This window comes from Peromyscus californicus, unplaced genomic scaffold (genome assembly GCF_007827085.1).
Source record: "Peromyscus californicus insignis strain IS unplaced genomic scaffold, ASM782708v3 Scaffold_3__1_contigs__length_106647218, whole genome shotgun sequence".
Taxonomy (NCBI): Eukaryota; Metazoa; Chordata; class Mammalia; order Rodentia; family Cricetidae; genus Peromyscus; species Peromyscus californicus.
The window spans coordinates 89,937,836-89,954,362 of NW_026294551.1; the positions used below are offsets into that span (position 1 = coordinate 89,937,836).

The 16,527-nt window shown below is 46.5% G+C and overlaps 1 protein-coding gene across 2 annotated transcripts in view; it reads right to left on the minus strand.

The window, feature by feature from the left end:
* Nsg2 (neuronal vesicle trafficking associated 2) overlaps window positions 1-8,312 on the minus strand; it is a 58,853-nt gene extending 50,541 nt beyond the window's left edge. Inside the window, exons 1-2 of one of the 2 annotated variants that reach the window (XM_052758899.1) lie at window positions 8,129-8,312; window positions 7,127-7,276 (exon numbers count right to left, since the gene is read on the minus strand). In XM_052758899.1, the coding sequence (XP_052614859.1) occupies window positions 7,127-7,255 (129 nt within the window). In that variant the 5' untranslated portion in view covers window positions 7,256-7,276; window positions 8,129-8,312. Of the gene's footprint in view, window positions 1-7,126; window positions 7,277-8,124 lie in introns of both variants that reach the window. The other variant, XM_052758900.1, reaches the window with a different exon arrangement.
* Between the last annotated feature and the right edge of the window lie 8,215 nt (window positions 8,313-16,527).

The window sequence follows — 16,527 nt, forward strand, 5'->3', positions numbered from 1 at the left end:
GAGAAAAGGAAGATAGGAAGGCTGGGGCAAGGCACACAGCCCCTGGGTCCCCACCTCTGCCCAGGGTCCTTCCAGGTCTGCCCTGTGTAAGTCCCGTTTCTACCAGCCCTCGTGCTCAAAGCTCACAGTTCTCTTTTACAGTCTTCCTTAACACACCACGTTAGGTGACGTATTCTCAATGTCCAGGAAAGGAAGGAAACTGGGTCAATGGACCGTCTCTGTGTCATGCCCGAGGCCCGTTAGATACTTTTCACATTTTTTCTCTGATAGTAAGCTGTTAGGTGGACATTGTGTCCACCTTACAGCCCCAGCAACAGAAGCCCAGAGGGGCTGAACAACCCGTGTGAAGCCTCACATCAGGCAAGCAGCTTGGCAAAGATTTGAACCCAGCTCTCTAGGATTATGGAGTGCACATGCTCTACCATGAGTTCCATTCTTTCACAAACTTTGAAGCATGGCAGATGCCAATAATTGATCTCAGAATCTTTCTATTCCTCTCCTCCTAAACACACATGAGCCACCCATCCCCAAGACTCACGAAGACTTAACAATTAGCAGGAAGGAAAAGGGCTTGGCTGGAGCTCGGCAGCTGGCTCAGCGTGACTGACAGCACGTGACTGACTTGGGGCTTTGCTGAGGTGGGCGTGTCTGTCTGTGGCCTGCTTTCGATGGCCCTGCCATGCACCTGCTGGCATCTCCAGGTTATCTGTGTACAGAGTTCAGCTGCAGCTTGCTTTGGGTCTATTCTTTAAACCCACTTCTGCATTTGCAAAGTGGGAATCATGGGTCAAAACCTCACAGGACACCTGTTTCTTCATGCTGAGAAGGTCCCAGAGGAGAATTGGGTGTCCCAGTTGTCTTAGTTACCTTTCTAGCACTGTGAAGAGACACCACGACCCAGGTAACTTATAGAAGAGAGAGAGAGAGAGTTTATTGGGGTTTAGAGTTTCAGAGGGTGAGTCCGTGACTGTATTTTGTTGGCGAGCATGCCAGCAGGTAGGCAGGCATGGTACTGGAGCAGTAGCTGAGAGCTTATACCTCATGCACAAGCAGGGAGGGAGGGAGGGGGAAAAAGAGAGGGAGGAAAGGAGAGAGAGGGGGAGAAAGAAGGAGAGAGAGGGAGGGAGGGGGAGGGAGAGAGAGCACTAACTGGGAATGGCATGGGTTTTTGAAACTTACAAGCCTGGTCCCCAGTGACATACCTCCTCCAACAAGGCCACACCTCCTAATCTTTCCCAAACAGTTCCACCAACTGAGGGTCAAGAATTCAAATATATGAGCCTATGGGGGCCATTCTCATTCAAACCACCACACCAGCTTCTCAGGAGCTTCTTCCCATAACCCAGAGGACACTTGCCTGTTTAGTTTTGAGTCTATTTCCCCACACATCTGGTGAAGAAGTGAAAGCCATTTTTAAACACAGAAGAGAGAGCCTTATTAAAGAAAATGTCCTTCTTCCTGCTGTGTGGCAGGACTAAAGCTGTTCAAGCAGTCAGTGACCTTAGGCTAAGTGGCCAAATGCAGCAGAGGCAGAATCAATTCTCCTCAAGCCACCTTGGCACCAGGTCTCAGTGAGAATCCACCTAACTACTATTCCCACGGTCCCGGTCCCAACAGCACCGTTGCTTCAGGCCACAGCTGTGGCTTCTGGTCAGGCTCCTGCTTCTGCTTTCCCCTCTCTTTTCACCGTACCTTCAGGGAGCCTGGCCACCTCTACTGGGGTTAACTGTTCCAATGTTCCCTAGAAGAATGAATGGAAGTGAAGAGAAACTTTCGTAGGAGGCATCATGGGACTGACCCTGTCCATTGTCCGTAGGTGGCCCACATAAATCTCATTGAATGGGACTCCAGATCCCACTGTCGTCCTGAACTAAACTTCCTCATGCTGGGGCCTACCTGATGCTCACCTCCTCATTCTCATCTCTTGTCTCCCCATCTCTTAGCCTCTCCTGCCACACTGCTGCCTGTCTTTTCGTGACCGTGTACACTTAGCTGAGCACAGATTTTCTGGGTGGGTGAATGGACAGAGGAATGAGCAGCTTTTAGTGTGAATGCTGTAACCTATGCTCGATGGTGGTCAGGGAAGATGTCCAAGGGACCTTCTGTTGGAATTTGGCTTCGGAAGATGCACACTGTCCTGTCAAACCAGCACACCTGAGAAGGACATGCTGAGGGTGGAGTGGAGCCAGTATCCTGGAGAGCATGGACAATTGCAGGAGAAAGTTGGGGTGCCAGGTACACTAGACTTCCAACCCTGCATTCTACTCCTTGCCTGTGATATTTACATATGCTGCTCCGTGGACCTGAGCCTTGATTTCTGTGTGTGCTTTGTTGGCATTTGGGGAAGGCTATTCTTCTAGAGGGTGTCAACCCTGGCATTCTACTTCTTGTCTGTGGTATTTAGATATGTCCCTTCACTGACCTTGGTTTCCTCATTGGTGAAATGTGTACACTAAAATCTACCCCATGGGGCTTCTGAAAGATGAACTAAGTAACAGACAGGAATGCCCTGTGGGACCCAGGGTATGCCTTCAGACAGGCCTACTGCTATGGTTTGGACATAGTTTGGATATAGTGTCTTCCCATGGACCATGTGCAGGAACTGGGTCCTCACGAGAGCTATGTTGAGAGATCTGGAACCTTTAAGGGGTGGGGTCTAGTGAAAGATAATAATGTCACTGGGGGTACTGCCCTTCAGAAGGACTGAATGTGGATCTTCTGGGAGAGCAGCTAAGTCCTCAGAGAACCAAGTGAGTCTCTTGCTTCCTATCTCACCATATGAATGAGCTCTCTCTCTCCCACATGCTCCCAGCATGATGTCCTGGCCATGTTCTGGACCCAGCCATGGCTGGCACTGTGCTTTCTGGACCTCCAGTCTGGAAAACTAGGTGCAGCTCGTTCCTTTACAAAGTATCTAGCCCTGGGTTTCTGTTATGACAACAGAAAACAGACTAAGCAAGATTCCAGCATGGATGAGAGAGAGGCTCATGAACCCCATCCACAGCTGAGTGGGACTGGCAGTTGATGGTTGCTGGAGGAGGGAGTCATTTTTTCCTTGTGGGCATGGCTACTAGTAGGTTCCTTGTGCCCTCAGTGAATGGTCTCCCACCCATGTGCATGTGGACACCACAATTGGAATCTGGGCTATTTTAAAAAAGAGGAAAAGGAGAGCGTGGAGGTGGGAGGAATCATCTTGGAGAGGTCTGGGAGGAGCTGGAATGAAAATGGGGCTGGGCGGTGGTGGCGCACACCTTTAATCCCAGCACTCGGGAGGCAGAGGCAGGCGGATCTCTGTGAGTTCGAGGCCAGTCTGGACTACCAAGTGAGTTCCAGGAAAGGCGCAAAGCTACACAGCGAAACCCTGCCTCGAAAAAACCAAAAAAAAAGAAAAAAAAAAAAAAAGAAAATGGGGGTGTATGATCAAAACACATTTCGTACATGCATGAAATTCTCAAGGAATAATGAAAATATTTAGAAAAAAAGAAAGAAAATAGACTAAGGTATCATCCATCCTTCCCATTAGGCTGTCAAAGTCTCTTTTTTCTTTCTTCCTTCCTTTCTTCCTTCCTTCCTTCCTTCCTTCCTTCCTTCCTTCCTTCCTTCCTTCTTTCTTTCTTTCTTTCTTTCTTTCTTTCTTTCTTTCTTTTGTGGTGTGTATGCATGTGTGTGTGTGTGTGTGTGTGTGTGTGTGATGTGCACAGGTGTGTGCGTCTGTACACCCATAGAGGCCAGAAGAGAGTGTCAGATCCCTCTGGGACTGGAGATACAGGCGACTGTAAGCTGCCTAATGTGGGTTCTGGGACCCAAACTCGAGTCCTTTGCAAGAGCAGAAATTGTTCTTAAGCACTGAGTCATCTTGCCAGCCCCCTTGAAAGGGGTTTCTAATGCTTATATGTCACAATACTAAAGTGTCCAGTGGATAGATCGAAAGATGGTTTTCCATGTTACTGCGAGCACACTTCATGTCTTGGAGTTTCCAAAGGGAAAATCATGATTTAACACAGGGCGCAGTAATTTTCCTGATATGATCTTAACTTCAAACACTGTTCCACGGGAACCTAATCAAAGGGCTCCCATCACCCCCTTTCTCATAGCCTCCTGTGAATCCCACTGCTACTCCCACATCACAGATAAGGAGGCTGAGTCTGAGGTAGTTTGAGGAACTTGTCAGTGAGCCCAGCACAGTTGCTCAGCCTTTTAATCCCAGCACTTGGGAGGCAAGGCCAAGGGGATCTCTTTGAATTTGAGGCCAACCTAATCTACATAGTGAGTTCCAGGACAGCCAAGGCTACACAGAGAGATGCTGTCTCAAAAAACAAAATGAAAACAAAAACGAATAAAGGAGGAAGGAAGAACGAACAGAAAAAGAAAGGAAGGAAGGACAGAAGGACAGAAGGAAGAAACTTCTCAGAGCTTAGAAAGGGGGATGCCAGTAAAAGGAGAACCAAGGATTTGAAGCAGGCTGAAAAGTTTCTTCTAGTCTGTGATGATAGCTATCATTTAGAGAAACCAGCCTCTGGATTGAAATTCACCTTTAACACGTTTGTTCTGCTGCTGGGGGTGGGGTGGGGGGTGGAGGGGTGGGGGTGGGGAAGTGGGGGTAGGGGGTGGGGGGAAATGTATTTGCTTTTGTAAAGACCATAAAATCTGCCCTGGAGATACAGCTCAATGGTAGAGCACTTGCCTATGTGTGATACATGAGGTCTAACCTCCTGCCCCCAAAAGCTGCAACAAATAGTAACACAATCTGTGTATCAGCACAGAAAACCACTGAGAAAATCCCCCACTCAGAGAAGATGCTGACCTCAGAGACGGTTGATCTGTATGGTGGGTTCCTGACTGAGTTAGAAACAGAGATCAAACCTGAGGACTCACAGACCGAGTTCACTCCTTGTTCCTGAAGTGGAAGGTTCTGGACCACCACCACCCAGGTTCTACATCCAGATGCTTTACCAACTTTGCTTTGAGAAGTTACATTACCAGTCTATGTTTGAGTCTCTTTAAACACTGGATCAAAATAGCTATTCCCTTACTAGGGTCTATTTACTAGTGTAAGACTGAAGTAAAAAGTGTGGGGTGTGTGTGTGTGTGTGTGTGTGTGTGTGTGTGTGTGTGTGTGTGTGTGCTTGGGACAGTGCTTGGCATTTTATAAAGCACTCGAACATGTTAATTACTCTTTTTTTCTTGGCTTTGTGCCACTTGGCATCTGATGGCGTATCTGATTTTGTTCTGACAACCTGAGGTAGGAGCTTCCTTGTTCCACAGAAGGGGAACCTAACACCCACCCGCTAGGAAGAGTCTGTTAGGAGCCCCAAAGGGACTATTCGGTGTTCCTCTGCAGGGACTCAGCATCTTTAGGCACACACTACCAAGAGCTGATTATTCTGGCCTTAGGCTGACTTCCTGGTATGTGTGGGCTGGTTGCTCAGTGTGAGAAAAGAATTCTCTGAGGGAGTTAGGAGAGTAAAGGGAGAGAGGGCACACTATTCTCTAGATGGCCTGTAACTGTGTGGAAGGTTGCGGGGAGGTGGCCTCCCCACTGTCCCTTTTCGTCATACATCTCTCAGACACATACATGTGGCCACTAACTTGAGGAACCTCAAGACAATGTCTTTTCCTTTGAAACCTCCACAGATGCCTGGACTCAGGTCCAAACATTCCTATTTAGTCTTTCCGTGTGTTTGGACCATCCCAAGCTATGGCTTATAATGTGAGTTCATAATCCCAGACTCCCATGTGTGTTACAGGTCTGAAACAGCTGCTTGACTTTGGCCACACATGGGGTTCATCTGGGGAGACTGCGTTTATGCTGATGACTGGGTCTCATCCTAGAGATTCTGACAGAATTGCTCTGGGCAGGGGGCGACCTCAATAACAAGAATTCCTAAATCGTTCAGTGTTTCTAATATGAAGTAAAAAACTGAGTGTGTCTGATGGGCCTGAGGCGAGTTCTCTTCACATTTCCTTAGCAGCCGTTGCATGTTCAAAGCTCTTTCTAAAAGGCTTTGTTAGTTTCTCAGGATAGCTCAACAACTCTTTATTTCTACCACCCACCCTGACACATTCTTCTATCAAAAACCTCTGTGCTTTCAAAACAAATGACTCAGCCTCAGTCAATCAGCCAGCTCTTTATCTGGATTCAGTTCCTCTTCATTGATTGGATGGAGCCCAGTGGTTAAAACGCACAATGCCCTCCTGGAGATTCCAATGAAGAAAATCGAATAGATGGAACGATCCATTGTTCCATCTCCAGCCTGGGGGGCAGGGTCATTTACCTGCAAACCTCTCACAGCGTGCAACAGCTCACCCGCTAAAGCGTTCTACTCTCTGGTAGACCTCACACACACTCTCCTACCTATGTCCGTGGGATGACATCCCACTGCCACCTCTGCTCTTCCGTCAGGAGATGCGCATTCAGCCTGAGGCTGCTTCCCAGCCTCGCCTCCCCAGACATCCTCCTGCAGCCACGCCACACTGTCCCCGGGAGCTCCCACACCCTGTACATTTCGTCATTGCCTTAAATACCTTTCCCCTCCCCAAACCTTAAAGCTTTACTCACCTTCAAAACTCTGATGTGGATATTCTCTTCTGCAGCTCGCCTATCTGGCTTCCCACTCCCCTCCCCGCCCCTCCCCACCCTTTGTGATGCCTGAGTCCAGTATTTACCACGATGCCCTGGATGCCCTGTGTTCATCTGAAGAAGGATTTTGTAACTTCATCTTTTTATAACCAACTCCTAGTACAGGGGCGACCTTAGCAGGTGCAAACAGAGAGCTGTGGGACTGAGTCCAGGTCTCTGCCTTCTATCTAGACCAATCCATTTCTGAAACACCTCAAGAAAATTAAGACAGGCTTTTTTTTCTTCATCACCATGTAGAAACTTATATGTATTCACCTGCCATAATAAAATCTTAACAAGAAAACAGTAATTTGCTTGCCTGTATATGTAGATATGAACAAACACCATAAATCTGCAATACCACAAGAGATATCTCATCCTGGATAAGGAAGGGAGCCTATTTATTGGTTGGGAGAACGAAAGAGTTTGAAGAGGTAAAATCTTTTGCTGCTTGGGATCTTGAGTTGGGATAAACTGGGGGACAAGGGAAGGAAGATCACCTATTACCTTCTCAGGAGCAGACAGCTGTAAATGATTAACCTCCAAGGGCGTGATGAGAGGAACCGTCTGGAAGCCATCCTCCACCGAAGGCGGCTTGGCCCCCTTCTCTCCAGGGTTGCTGTTCAGCTTCACCATACTTCTGCTTTTTTCCCAGACCTAAGGCAAGCAGCAGGATTCTGGTTATAGCAGGAATGTGAGGGGCTGAAAACAGTTCACTTCAGCCTCCCTCCAGCAGCCTCCAATCTGGTGATAGCCATCAATCTCCCACTAGATCTCCTGACATGATTCCCATTGTCCAGGGAAACTTCATTAACCAGCAGAGCGTGCCAACTGTCCACCGAGTTCACCAACCCTCAAATTAGGAAGCAGTAAAAAAAGAAAAAAAAAATCTCAGACCTTCATTTAAAAAAAAAAGAGCTTAAAAAATACCAAGACACCATGGCTAACATATCCCCAGAACCTCACTGGCAGGCTTGTTTTCTGCACAAAAGGAAATTCCATTATTCTGGGTCCCCTGCAGTAGGATACATTTTACCTCACCACCCACATTGCTATTTTGCCTTTTCTTCCCTGATCTCTAAAACACAATTAAATGCATTCAATATCTCTCACTGTACCCCCCCTTTTTTTTTTTACATAATATGTAGATTGTACATGAGATCCGGGTTTCTAAATCAGAAAGAGGCTGTGTTGAACCCGATCTCGTTATTCAGCCATGAAATACCTCCATTTCCTCAATAGCCAAGGGCTTTTTTTTTTTTTCATGGAAAGTTAGCAGCCCCCATATTGCAAGATTGCCAACTAAATAAACAAATCACATTTATTTCTCTCCAGCTCCCTTTGAAGGCAAGCATTGCTTTCACCCCACCCTCAAAAGCCCAGCACAACTGAATTTCTCCTGTCAGTCCTGCGGGTGGGACGTAATTAGACAGAACGGGGTTGTTGTGGGGACGACAGGGTGGTAAGGGCTGAGAGGAGGCTGGGCAACAAAAACAAATACCTACTTACTGTGCAGCACTGGTGGGGGTCAGAGCAGAGTCAAGCCAATATGTAGAGGAGGAGGACGACAAACGGGAGTCCTCCCTCCACAGCCTGAGCTCGCGGCGCTGAAAAAGCAGCCCTCGCGTGCCTGGATCCGGAGCTTCTGAGAGCGAGGAGGCGCCAGCGCTCCGAGAAGATCTCGGCAGCTGCCAGCCTGCTCGCCTGCTCGCGCCTCCCACCGGGGACGGCTCCCACACCACCTGTCATCTGGCACCACCTGCTGTTTCTCATGCATGGCCACAACCCCTGCATAGGACGATTTCAAAAGAGTGGAAGGGATTTTGGTTATGCCCAAAACAATAATCTGGCTTTTAAAAATTAAACAATTATATAAATTGCGATTCTTGAATCTTTGGTGGTGGTGGTGGGGGGGGCAGGGACTGGAAGAGCAGGAACTGGTTTTTGTTGTTGTGGTGGTGGTTTTTTTTTTTTTTTTTTTTTTTTTTAAAGGGGAAAGGCTCACCCCTTACTAAAGCATCCCTAACAATATTATAAAACAGAATGGTTCAAAACACCTGCTCTGGAGTTAAAAGAGAAAGTAAACTGGTAATTATTTTCCATTTCCCATGCAGTAGCACCTTTCCTGTCTCTTTCAAGCTCCTGCCCTCATTTGCAAAATGTGGTTTCTAACAGTGACTTGGAAATGGGGACAACATGCAGTGTGGAAACGCCAGCACAGAAAGCGTAGTATGAAGTGCTTTGTAGATGTGAGTTTGGTTCACAATTGCCCCAGGCTTGCCCATGTCAGCTAAGGTCACAGAATTGGAAAAGATCAGAACTGGGATTTGAATCCTGACTCTCTGTCCCCAAAGTCCATATCTAGGACAAGATGTTAGATGGCATCCAGTCTGATGTCCAGAGTGAAGTGGCTGTGTCAGCCCTACTCAGACTGGCTCTGTGACTTGTACACTGTGCAGCTGTGCTTTCTAAACCTCTGCTTCCTCGTCTGTGGTTGAGAATTACACTTCCATCAAAGAACAGCAGTGAATAAGATAATATACCCACGGAAATGCCTTTGACTTGTGAATAGTGTTCTGAATGCCTAGCCCAACCATAGGGATGGTTCAAGTCCATTGCCAGTGACATCTCCCAGTCATGACTCAAATCACTCTTGGCTGTTCATCACCAGCTGCAGCCCCAATCTTGTGTTTCATGACCCATCTGCCCCAGTATGGAGCACCACGTCTTGATTTTCAAATATCTTGGTCTGTGTGCAAAAAGTCACCCTATTTAGTTAAAAGACACAGAAAAGTATGTGTCCTCTGTACTGTTTAGGAATAAAATGCATGCATAAGGAGACGTATGAGGCCGTGAAGGCTGTCAGACATCAGGGCTGCACACATTAAGAGAAGATGCAGTGTGTGAGAGGGAAGCATTCTAAGGAATGTTCATCTTCCTCCCCTCCTTCCAAAGACCTAAATGATTGCCAGGTTCAAGCATTGCACAAGGTCAACACCACATAGTCAGCAACCACATGTTCAACTGAGAACATTTTTTATCCAATCCTATTGCTGCTGCTCCAAAATACAAAGAAATTCCCCGGGACAGTTCATGACTGATTGACAAGAAAAAAAACCCCACACTTTTCAAGCCTAGAGGTTCCTAGAGTTTAGTAAGGTCCAGAAAGGGCTTGTCTGGAGGCAAGGAGAAATCCAGACATGGTTACATGACAGACTAAAAGATAAGCTGCTAGGACTGTGGTGGTTTGAAAGACAATAACCCCCAAAGGAGCGGCACTATTAGAAGGTGTGACCTTGTTGGAGTAGGGGTGACCTTGTTGGAGGAAGCGTGTCACTGTGGAGGCGGGCTTTGAGGTCTCCTATGATCAAGCTACCACCTAGAGTCTCAGACCACCTCCTGTTGCCTGCAAGATGAAGGACTCACTCAGCTCCTTCTCTTCACTGTATCTGCCTGCACACTGCCACATTCCACCATAATGATAATGGACTGACCCTCTGAACTGTAAGTAAGCCACCTCAATTAAATCTTTTCCTTATAAGAGTTGCTGTGGTCATAGTGTCTCTTCACAGCAACAGAAACCGCAACTAAGACAAGGACTGTGGTTGGAGTGACATGTAAGGATTCTTACCTTGTTGGAGAATGAAGCTGAGGGGTTCCAAATAAGAGAGAATCATTCTGGTATTAAAAAAAATTGAGGGCTGAAAACAAATATTATCACCCCTTTTGATGAGGAACAGAACTGAGATCATATCAGTGGATCTATGGACCACTTGATGTGGTAAAGTGGTGAATCCAAGTCATCTTTGAAAAGTTAAGTATGTCTGTTGCAATCTTAGGACAGCCAAAAAGATACGAAGATTCAGTGTGTGCGTGTGTGTGAGTGTGTGTGTGTGTGTGTGTGTGTGTATGTGTGTGTGTGTGTGTGTGTGTGTGTGTGTGTGTGTGTGTGTGTGTGTGTATGTGTGTGTGTGTGTGTGTGTGTGTATGTGTGTGTGTGTGTGTGTGTGTGTGTGTATGTGTGTAATGATAAAAATGCAATGGACAAATTGCAACAGAATAAAACAAAGTTCAAATAACCAAAAAGAGACAGAATAAAAATAGAAACAGAAAGTTGAGAGAACAAGAGTAAAGAAATGAAATAGTATACTTATCTCTAAACATATCAATACTTACATTAAATGTAAGTGGTATAAATAAACTAATTAAAAATAGATTTGTCAAAATGGAGGGAAAATATAAACGAACTGCATGCTACCAATAAGATACATAGTCCAAACACAACAATGTAACTAGGTCAGTACCTATACAGTGTTAGTCAGCACCAGTCACCTCTTCCAGGACATTTAGGCTTGATCACAAGATCAAGTCATGAGCCTAAGACAAACTGGCAGGAAAGTCAGTTCTCTGTCTGTCTGACCTCTAATATCAACCTCCTGGGTCTTTCCAAACAAACAAAACAAAACCCGACTAGACTGTTGTGGCAATGCTAAGGAAACAATTCATTAGGAAGGCCCACGGATTTCAGTGACCATTCAGAACACACAGACTCAGATGGCAGAGTACATTCCCGCCTCTATCCTGATCCTCAAAGTCTTCAGGGAACTACTGGAGATAGAAACAGACAACAACAGAGGATGGCAGCATGCTTACTGTGATGATCCATGAGGTTTCCTGACAAGCATGGCTGGTCTCAGCTGCGAAACCCTCTGCATTTCTGTAAGAGGCATGAGGGTTCCCACTGCAGCCTGCAATAGTCATGAGCGGTGCTGCTATGTATTTTAGAGAACAGCGTGATGGCATCCTGGTGTGTCCAGCTGTTTAAGAACTACAAAGGAAGACACTTCAATAAAGGGTTCTCAGAAAGACAGATGCACTGTGATGATACTGCTCATTTCCACTGTCACCGTCAACCTGACTGGGTTAAGAAGCACCCAGGGCATTAGCGAGGCACACCTCTGGGTGTGTCCCTGGGGGCTCCTGCAGAGAGGAGTAACTGAGTGGGAAGGGCCCTCCCTGAACCAGGGGTGGGCCACTTTCCCAGGAGCTGGAGTCTCAGAACAAGTAAAAGTGGAAAAGGAGGAAGCCAGCTGGCTGGGTGGGGCCAGTTCCTCCCTCTGCTTCCCGATATTTGGAGATCTGAGCAAGCAGCTCCCTGCTGCCTGGCAGCAGCCAATCCCACAGACACAGCTGATCCCGCAGACGACAGGCCTTCCTGCCTGGATGGACTGCAACCCCAGATCCGGGAGCCAAAGTGAAGCCTCCCTCCCGGAAGCTGCTTTTGGCCAGGCATTCAGCTGCAGCCACGAGGACAGGAACAGTCACATGATCCAACGGTGCCAAACGCAGTGGACCCGAGTGTGAGAAAATGACCGGAGATAAGAGGAGACTTCGCGACCAACCAGGACTGACTCACTAAGAAGGCATCACAATTTTAACGACTGTATGACTGAAAAATAAAGCTTCTACGTACATGACCCCGCACCTTCAGAGAAAGCGCTTCCACATAGGTCTCAGTTACAATGGCAGATGTCAGTGCAGCTATAGTGAATGAATGAACGTATGTGGCAGACAGAAAACCAGCAATGATGCAGTACAGGATTCATTCACTTCAAGACCACTAACACATTGGATGGATAGTTACTTTTGGAAGAAGAGGGCAGGCTGTCATGCGTATTTGTTGACAATATCCCTATTTACCTATTAGATGCCAGTAGTATCTTTCTCCAACTTGTGTTGACCAAAAAAAAAAAAAAAAAAAAAAAAAAAAAATGCCCCTGGACATCAGCAGATAGCCCCAAGCAGAAGGCAGAAAAATTGCCAGTTACAGGAAAACTGAAAGTCCCCCTGAGCCAGTTAATTTAGCACAGTCTATCTGTCAGTCCAGGAATGCCCTAATTTCCCAGTGGCTGGGAAGGAGATATTCAGCTTTATCTTGACACAGACAACCACACAGGAGGTGCCGTATAAAAGAGCGAACCACCACGCCCGACCACACGTGCATTTTTAACTTGCTTTACCAGGCCAGTGACACAATGATATCAAACCAGATAAAGACAGTATAATATAAGAATGTCACTGGCCAATACATCCTAAAATGTAGGTACCAAAATCTTCAACAAAATATTAGAAAATCCAATTTAGCCATGGCGGGGGGGACTAGAAATGTATGATGAATAAGTAAGTAGGCTTTACACTAGAAATACAGTTGACTGAGAGAAGGAATTTGATAAAAATTAGCATCCAGGGGCTGGAGAGATGGCTCAGCAGAGAAGAGTACTTAGTTCTATTGCAGAGGAGCTGAGTTCAGTTTCCAGCATTCACATCAGGTGCCCCTCACTCCTTCAACAGCACCTGTATGCCCATGGTGCACAGCAACTCACATGGGTATGCACACATATACATAAATAACTGTTCCCTATTCACAATAAAAGAACTCTGATACAGAGGGAAGCAAGGAGACATGGGATGTGCAAGAATTAATCACATCTCAACATGCTCACAACAAACAACCAGCAGCTAAATGTTTTTTTTTTTTTTTTAAATATTCATGGTATCTGTCCAAAATGATGAAATCCTGGGACTGGTCTAGCAAATTCATCTAGGATCTAGATGGCAAGCTACAAAATGCTAATGAAAGTGTTCAAAGAACCAAATGCTTGAAGACGCAGCGAATCTGTGACTTACACTCACCACTGTATCAGTAATGGCAGTTCTCTAGGAATTGATTGACAGGTGAATTTTTATTATAATCTCCAGTATTATAAACACTCTAAACGTGTATGGAGAATCCAGGAACTAGAATAACTAAAATGATCTTTAAAAAAAAATCATTCTACCCAGTTCAAGATGTGCTATCAAGACAGCACTTTAGTCAGCATTTCGGTGGCAGAAGACAGGCCAACAAAAGCAGCCCCCGCCCCCCAGAACACCCAACTAACTGTTCACTGCAGTCCAAGGGTAATTCAACAGAGAAAAGACGGTCTTTAAAAAATGATGTTGCGACAGTGCAAATTGACCTGAGCCTCCTGTCTTGTGCAAAGTAGGTCATAGGTTGGTAAAAACATCAAACTAGAACATTTAGAGAAAAACACCAGAGGAATCCTATGTGCCCTAGAGAGAGGCTGGAAGTTCACAAATCTAACATCAGAGACACAATCTTAACAGTCTGATAAACTGGAGTTCATTAATGTTTAAATTTTTTTGGTTTCCCAAAGACACTTTTAAAAAGAAGGGGCCAGGTGGTGGTGGTGTACATCTTTAATCCCAGCACTTGGGAGGCAGAGGCAGGTGGATCTCTGTGAGTTCGAGGCCAGCCTGGTCTACAAAGTGAGTTCCAGGATAGCCAGGGCTGTTACACAGAGAAACTCTGTCTCGAAAAACAAAACAAAAAAGAAAAAGAGGAGGAAGGGGAGGGGGAGGAAAGGCGGCTGGAGAGGTGGCCCAGAGATTAAAAGCACAAGCTGCTGTTGTGGGGACCTGGACTCAGTTCCCAGCACTCACATGGCAGCCAGTAGCTGCCTGTAACTCCAGTTTCAGGGAATCTGATGTTCTCTTTTGACCTCTTCTGGCACTAGGCATGCACTGGGTACATATACATACATGTTGGCAAACACTTACATACACGAAATAAAAAATAAAAAGAATAAAAAGCAATCTCTGGGCTTTGAGAAGGTTAGCAAGGCATGTATTTGATCAAGGACTCATATTCAGCATACAGAAAGGATTCCTAGAAGCCAGCAATAGGAAAACCAATAACTCATTGAAAGTGAGGCAACAAAACCCAACCCAACCCAAACCAAAACACCAAGCCACTGCTTTGACAGAGGGCAAATAGAGAGCAGATACGCATATTAAAGGCAATTTAAAACTGTTGGTCGTTACGGTGCCTGAAGAGGACATAATTATGTTCAGGAGCCTTTATTTGAATGAGTCAACTAGGTACCTACTGAAGAGATCATTTTTTAAATTAATGGAATAGGACAAGATTAAATAGAAGAAACAAGCTTGAAGACAAGGAGGACCGGCTTTACAGGTAAACTCACCTACTTCCTAATTCAGCCCATGGAAGCAATAACGTAAGGAGGACAAAATGGGAACAGATGTGGAACTCTGAGTCCAGCTGCTGTGCCCTGGGCTGCTGTGTTTGGATGCCTACATGGCAAAGGCTTGGCCCATGGTGTGCTGTTTGGGGGTCTGATAGAACTTTGGGGGAGAGGGAGCCAACGAGAGGTCATCAGGTCTTTGGGGACCCTCCTTGGAGGGATCTTAAGACTCCAGTCCCCACCTCTGTCTCTTCGCTTCCTGGCTGACTAGGTGCCAGACACCCTTCCCATGACATGCGACTCCACTCCCAGCCCACAGACTGATCTGGGACTTACTGATTACGGCCTGGACCTCCAACACCGCAGCTACTAACAAATGTTCTGTGCGGAGACAGAAAGAAGACTAACACACTAACAGGCTTTCGATTTTTTTAAAAAATAGCTTTCTTTTATTTGAACCAAGATTGGTTGTTCTCAGCAGAAGCGCCACCAAGATAAGCTTCTTTTTTCCCCTATCACCATTTCATTTTGAGATACTAATAACCGTAAATGTAAAGGGGTAGAGATTTCTCTGTGTGGGGGCATAGGTAGGTACCCCAGGCATATGCCCGTAGAGCTCGCAAGTCGCCATCAGAGTCTTCCTCATCCATTCACCACTACTTCTTGAGACAAGCTCTGTCAGTAAGCCTGGATGAAAGAAGTTCTCTCTCCAAACCGTTCGCTTGTGGGTTGGGTAGACTAGCTGGCTGCTGAGCCCCTGGAATCTTCCTGTTGTACGTAACAGGCTCCGAGACCTTAGCACAACTGACGCCATGTTAGAGGCACCATTCTGACCTAAGAGCCCAGTACATAGACCCCAACACCTGACCCAGCATCATCCACAGTTGGGAAAGTCCCTAATGTACGTACTAACCTTGCTCTGCCTTCTGTAACTCTGCTTATTTTAACAGATACTGCTAACTGAAGTGTGTCCGTGTAAGATGTGGGTGTTGTGCATAAACAGGCAAGAATGGCGAGGCTTAGGGCTACATGCTTTGAGTGAGTTCCCCATGCAGCTGCTGGCCAATGGGAGTAAAGACTTTCTATTTGGTTGTGTGTCCATGCGTCCTCTGATGGACAGAAGTTGTGAGGGCATGACTAGGTCCAAACTATTGGAGATTGCTCAAAAGGTTTATAATGACTGTGACTCTGTAGAAGAAAAGCAAAATAAAAGATTGACCCAAACAGTAGTTGGCCATGCTCAGCCAACATTCTGCAGGCCCCAGAAAATTCCCGGAGACACTGGGGGCCTCAGATCCCCTGGGCCAGTAACCTGGGAAGGACAGTTTCCAGGAGGTATGCACCTTGAAATATTCCAGGGCCCCAGAAACGTCTCCTGCTTCTGCTCCTGTTGACCTTGAGACTTCCAACACCTCCACCCTCAACGGGAAACTCCTCTTGTCCAGAGCAGAGTCTGTTTATGGCACCTCCTGCGTAGGACACTTAGGAAAGGCTGTGTGAAGCCCTAATAAAGGTGAATGGGGTCTGTGAGAGATGTCACCGGACTCCCTGGTTTAAGCCTGTGAGGTGGCCACCCCTGGTTGTCTTTATTGTCACCTATGTGTCTCTGTCAGTTCTGTGGGTTGGAGAAACAGATATAGGAGAGGGAGTGAGCAGTCCCAAGACACCGCTGAAGTGCATGGAGGATTTTGAGGACAAGGACAGATATAGTGTCTGTTTTTCATCTGGAAAACTCTGGACTTTCTGGATGGCACAAGTGGTCTGGAATGTGGTGACTAGAGACCCCAGCCACCCCGACCAGTTTCCCTATCTTGATCAGTGGCTTTCTCTGGCATAAGACCCACTCCCCTGGCTTAGGACCTG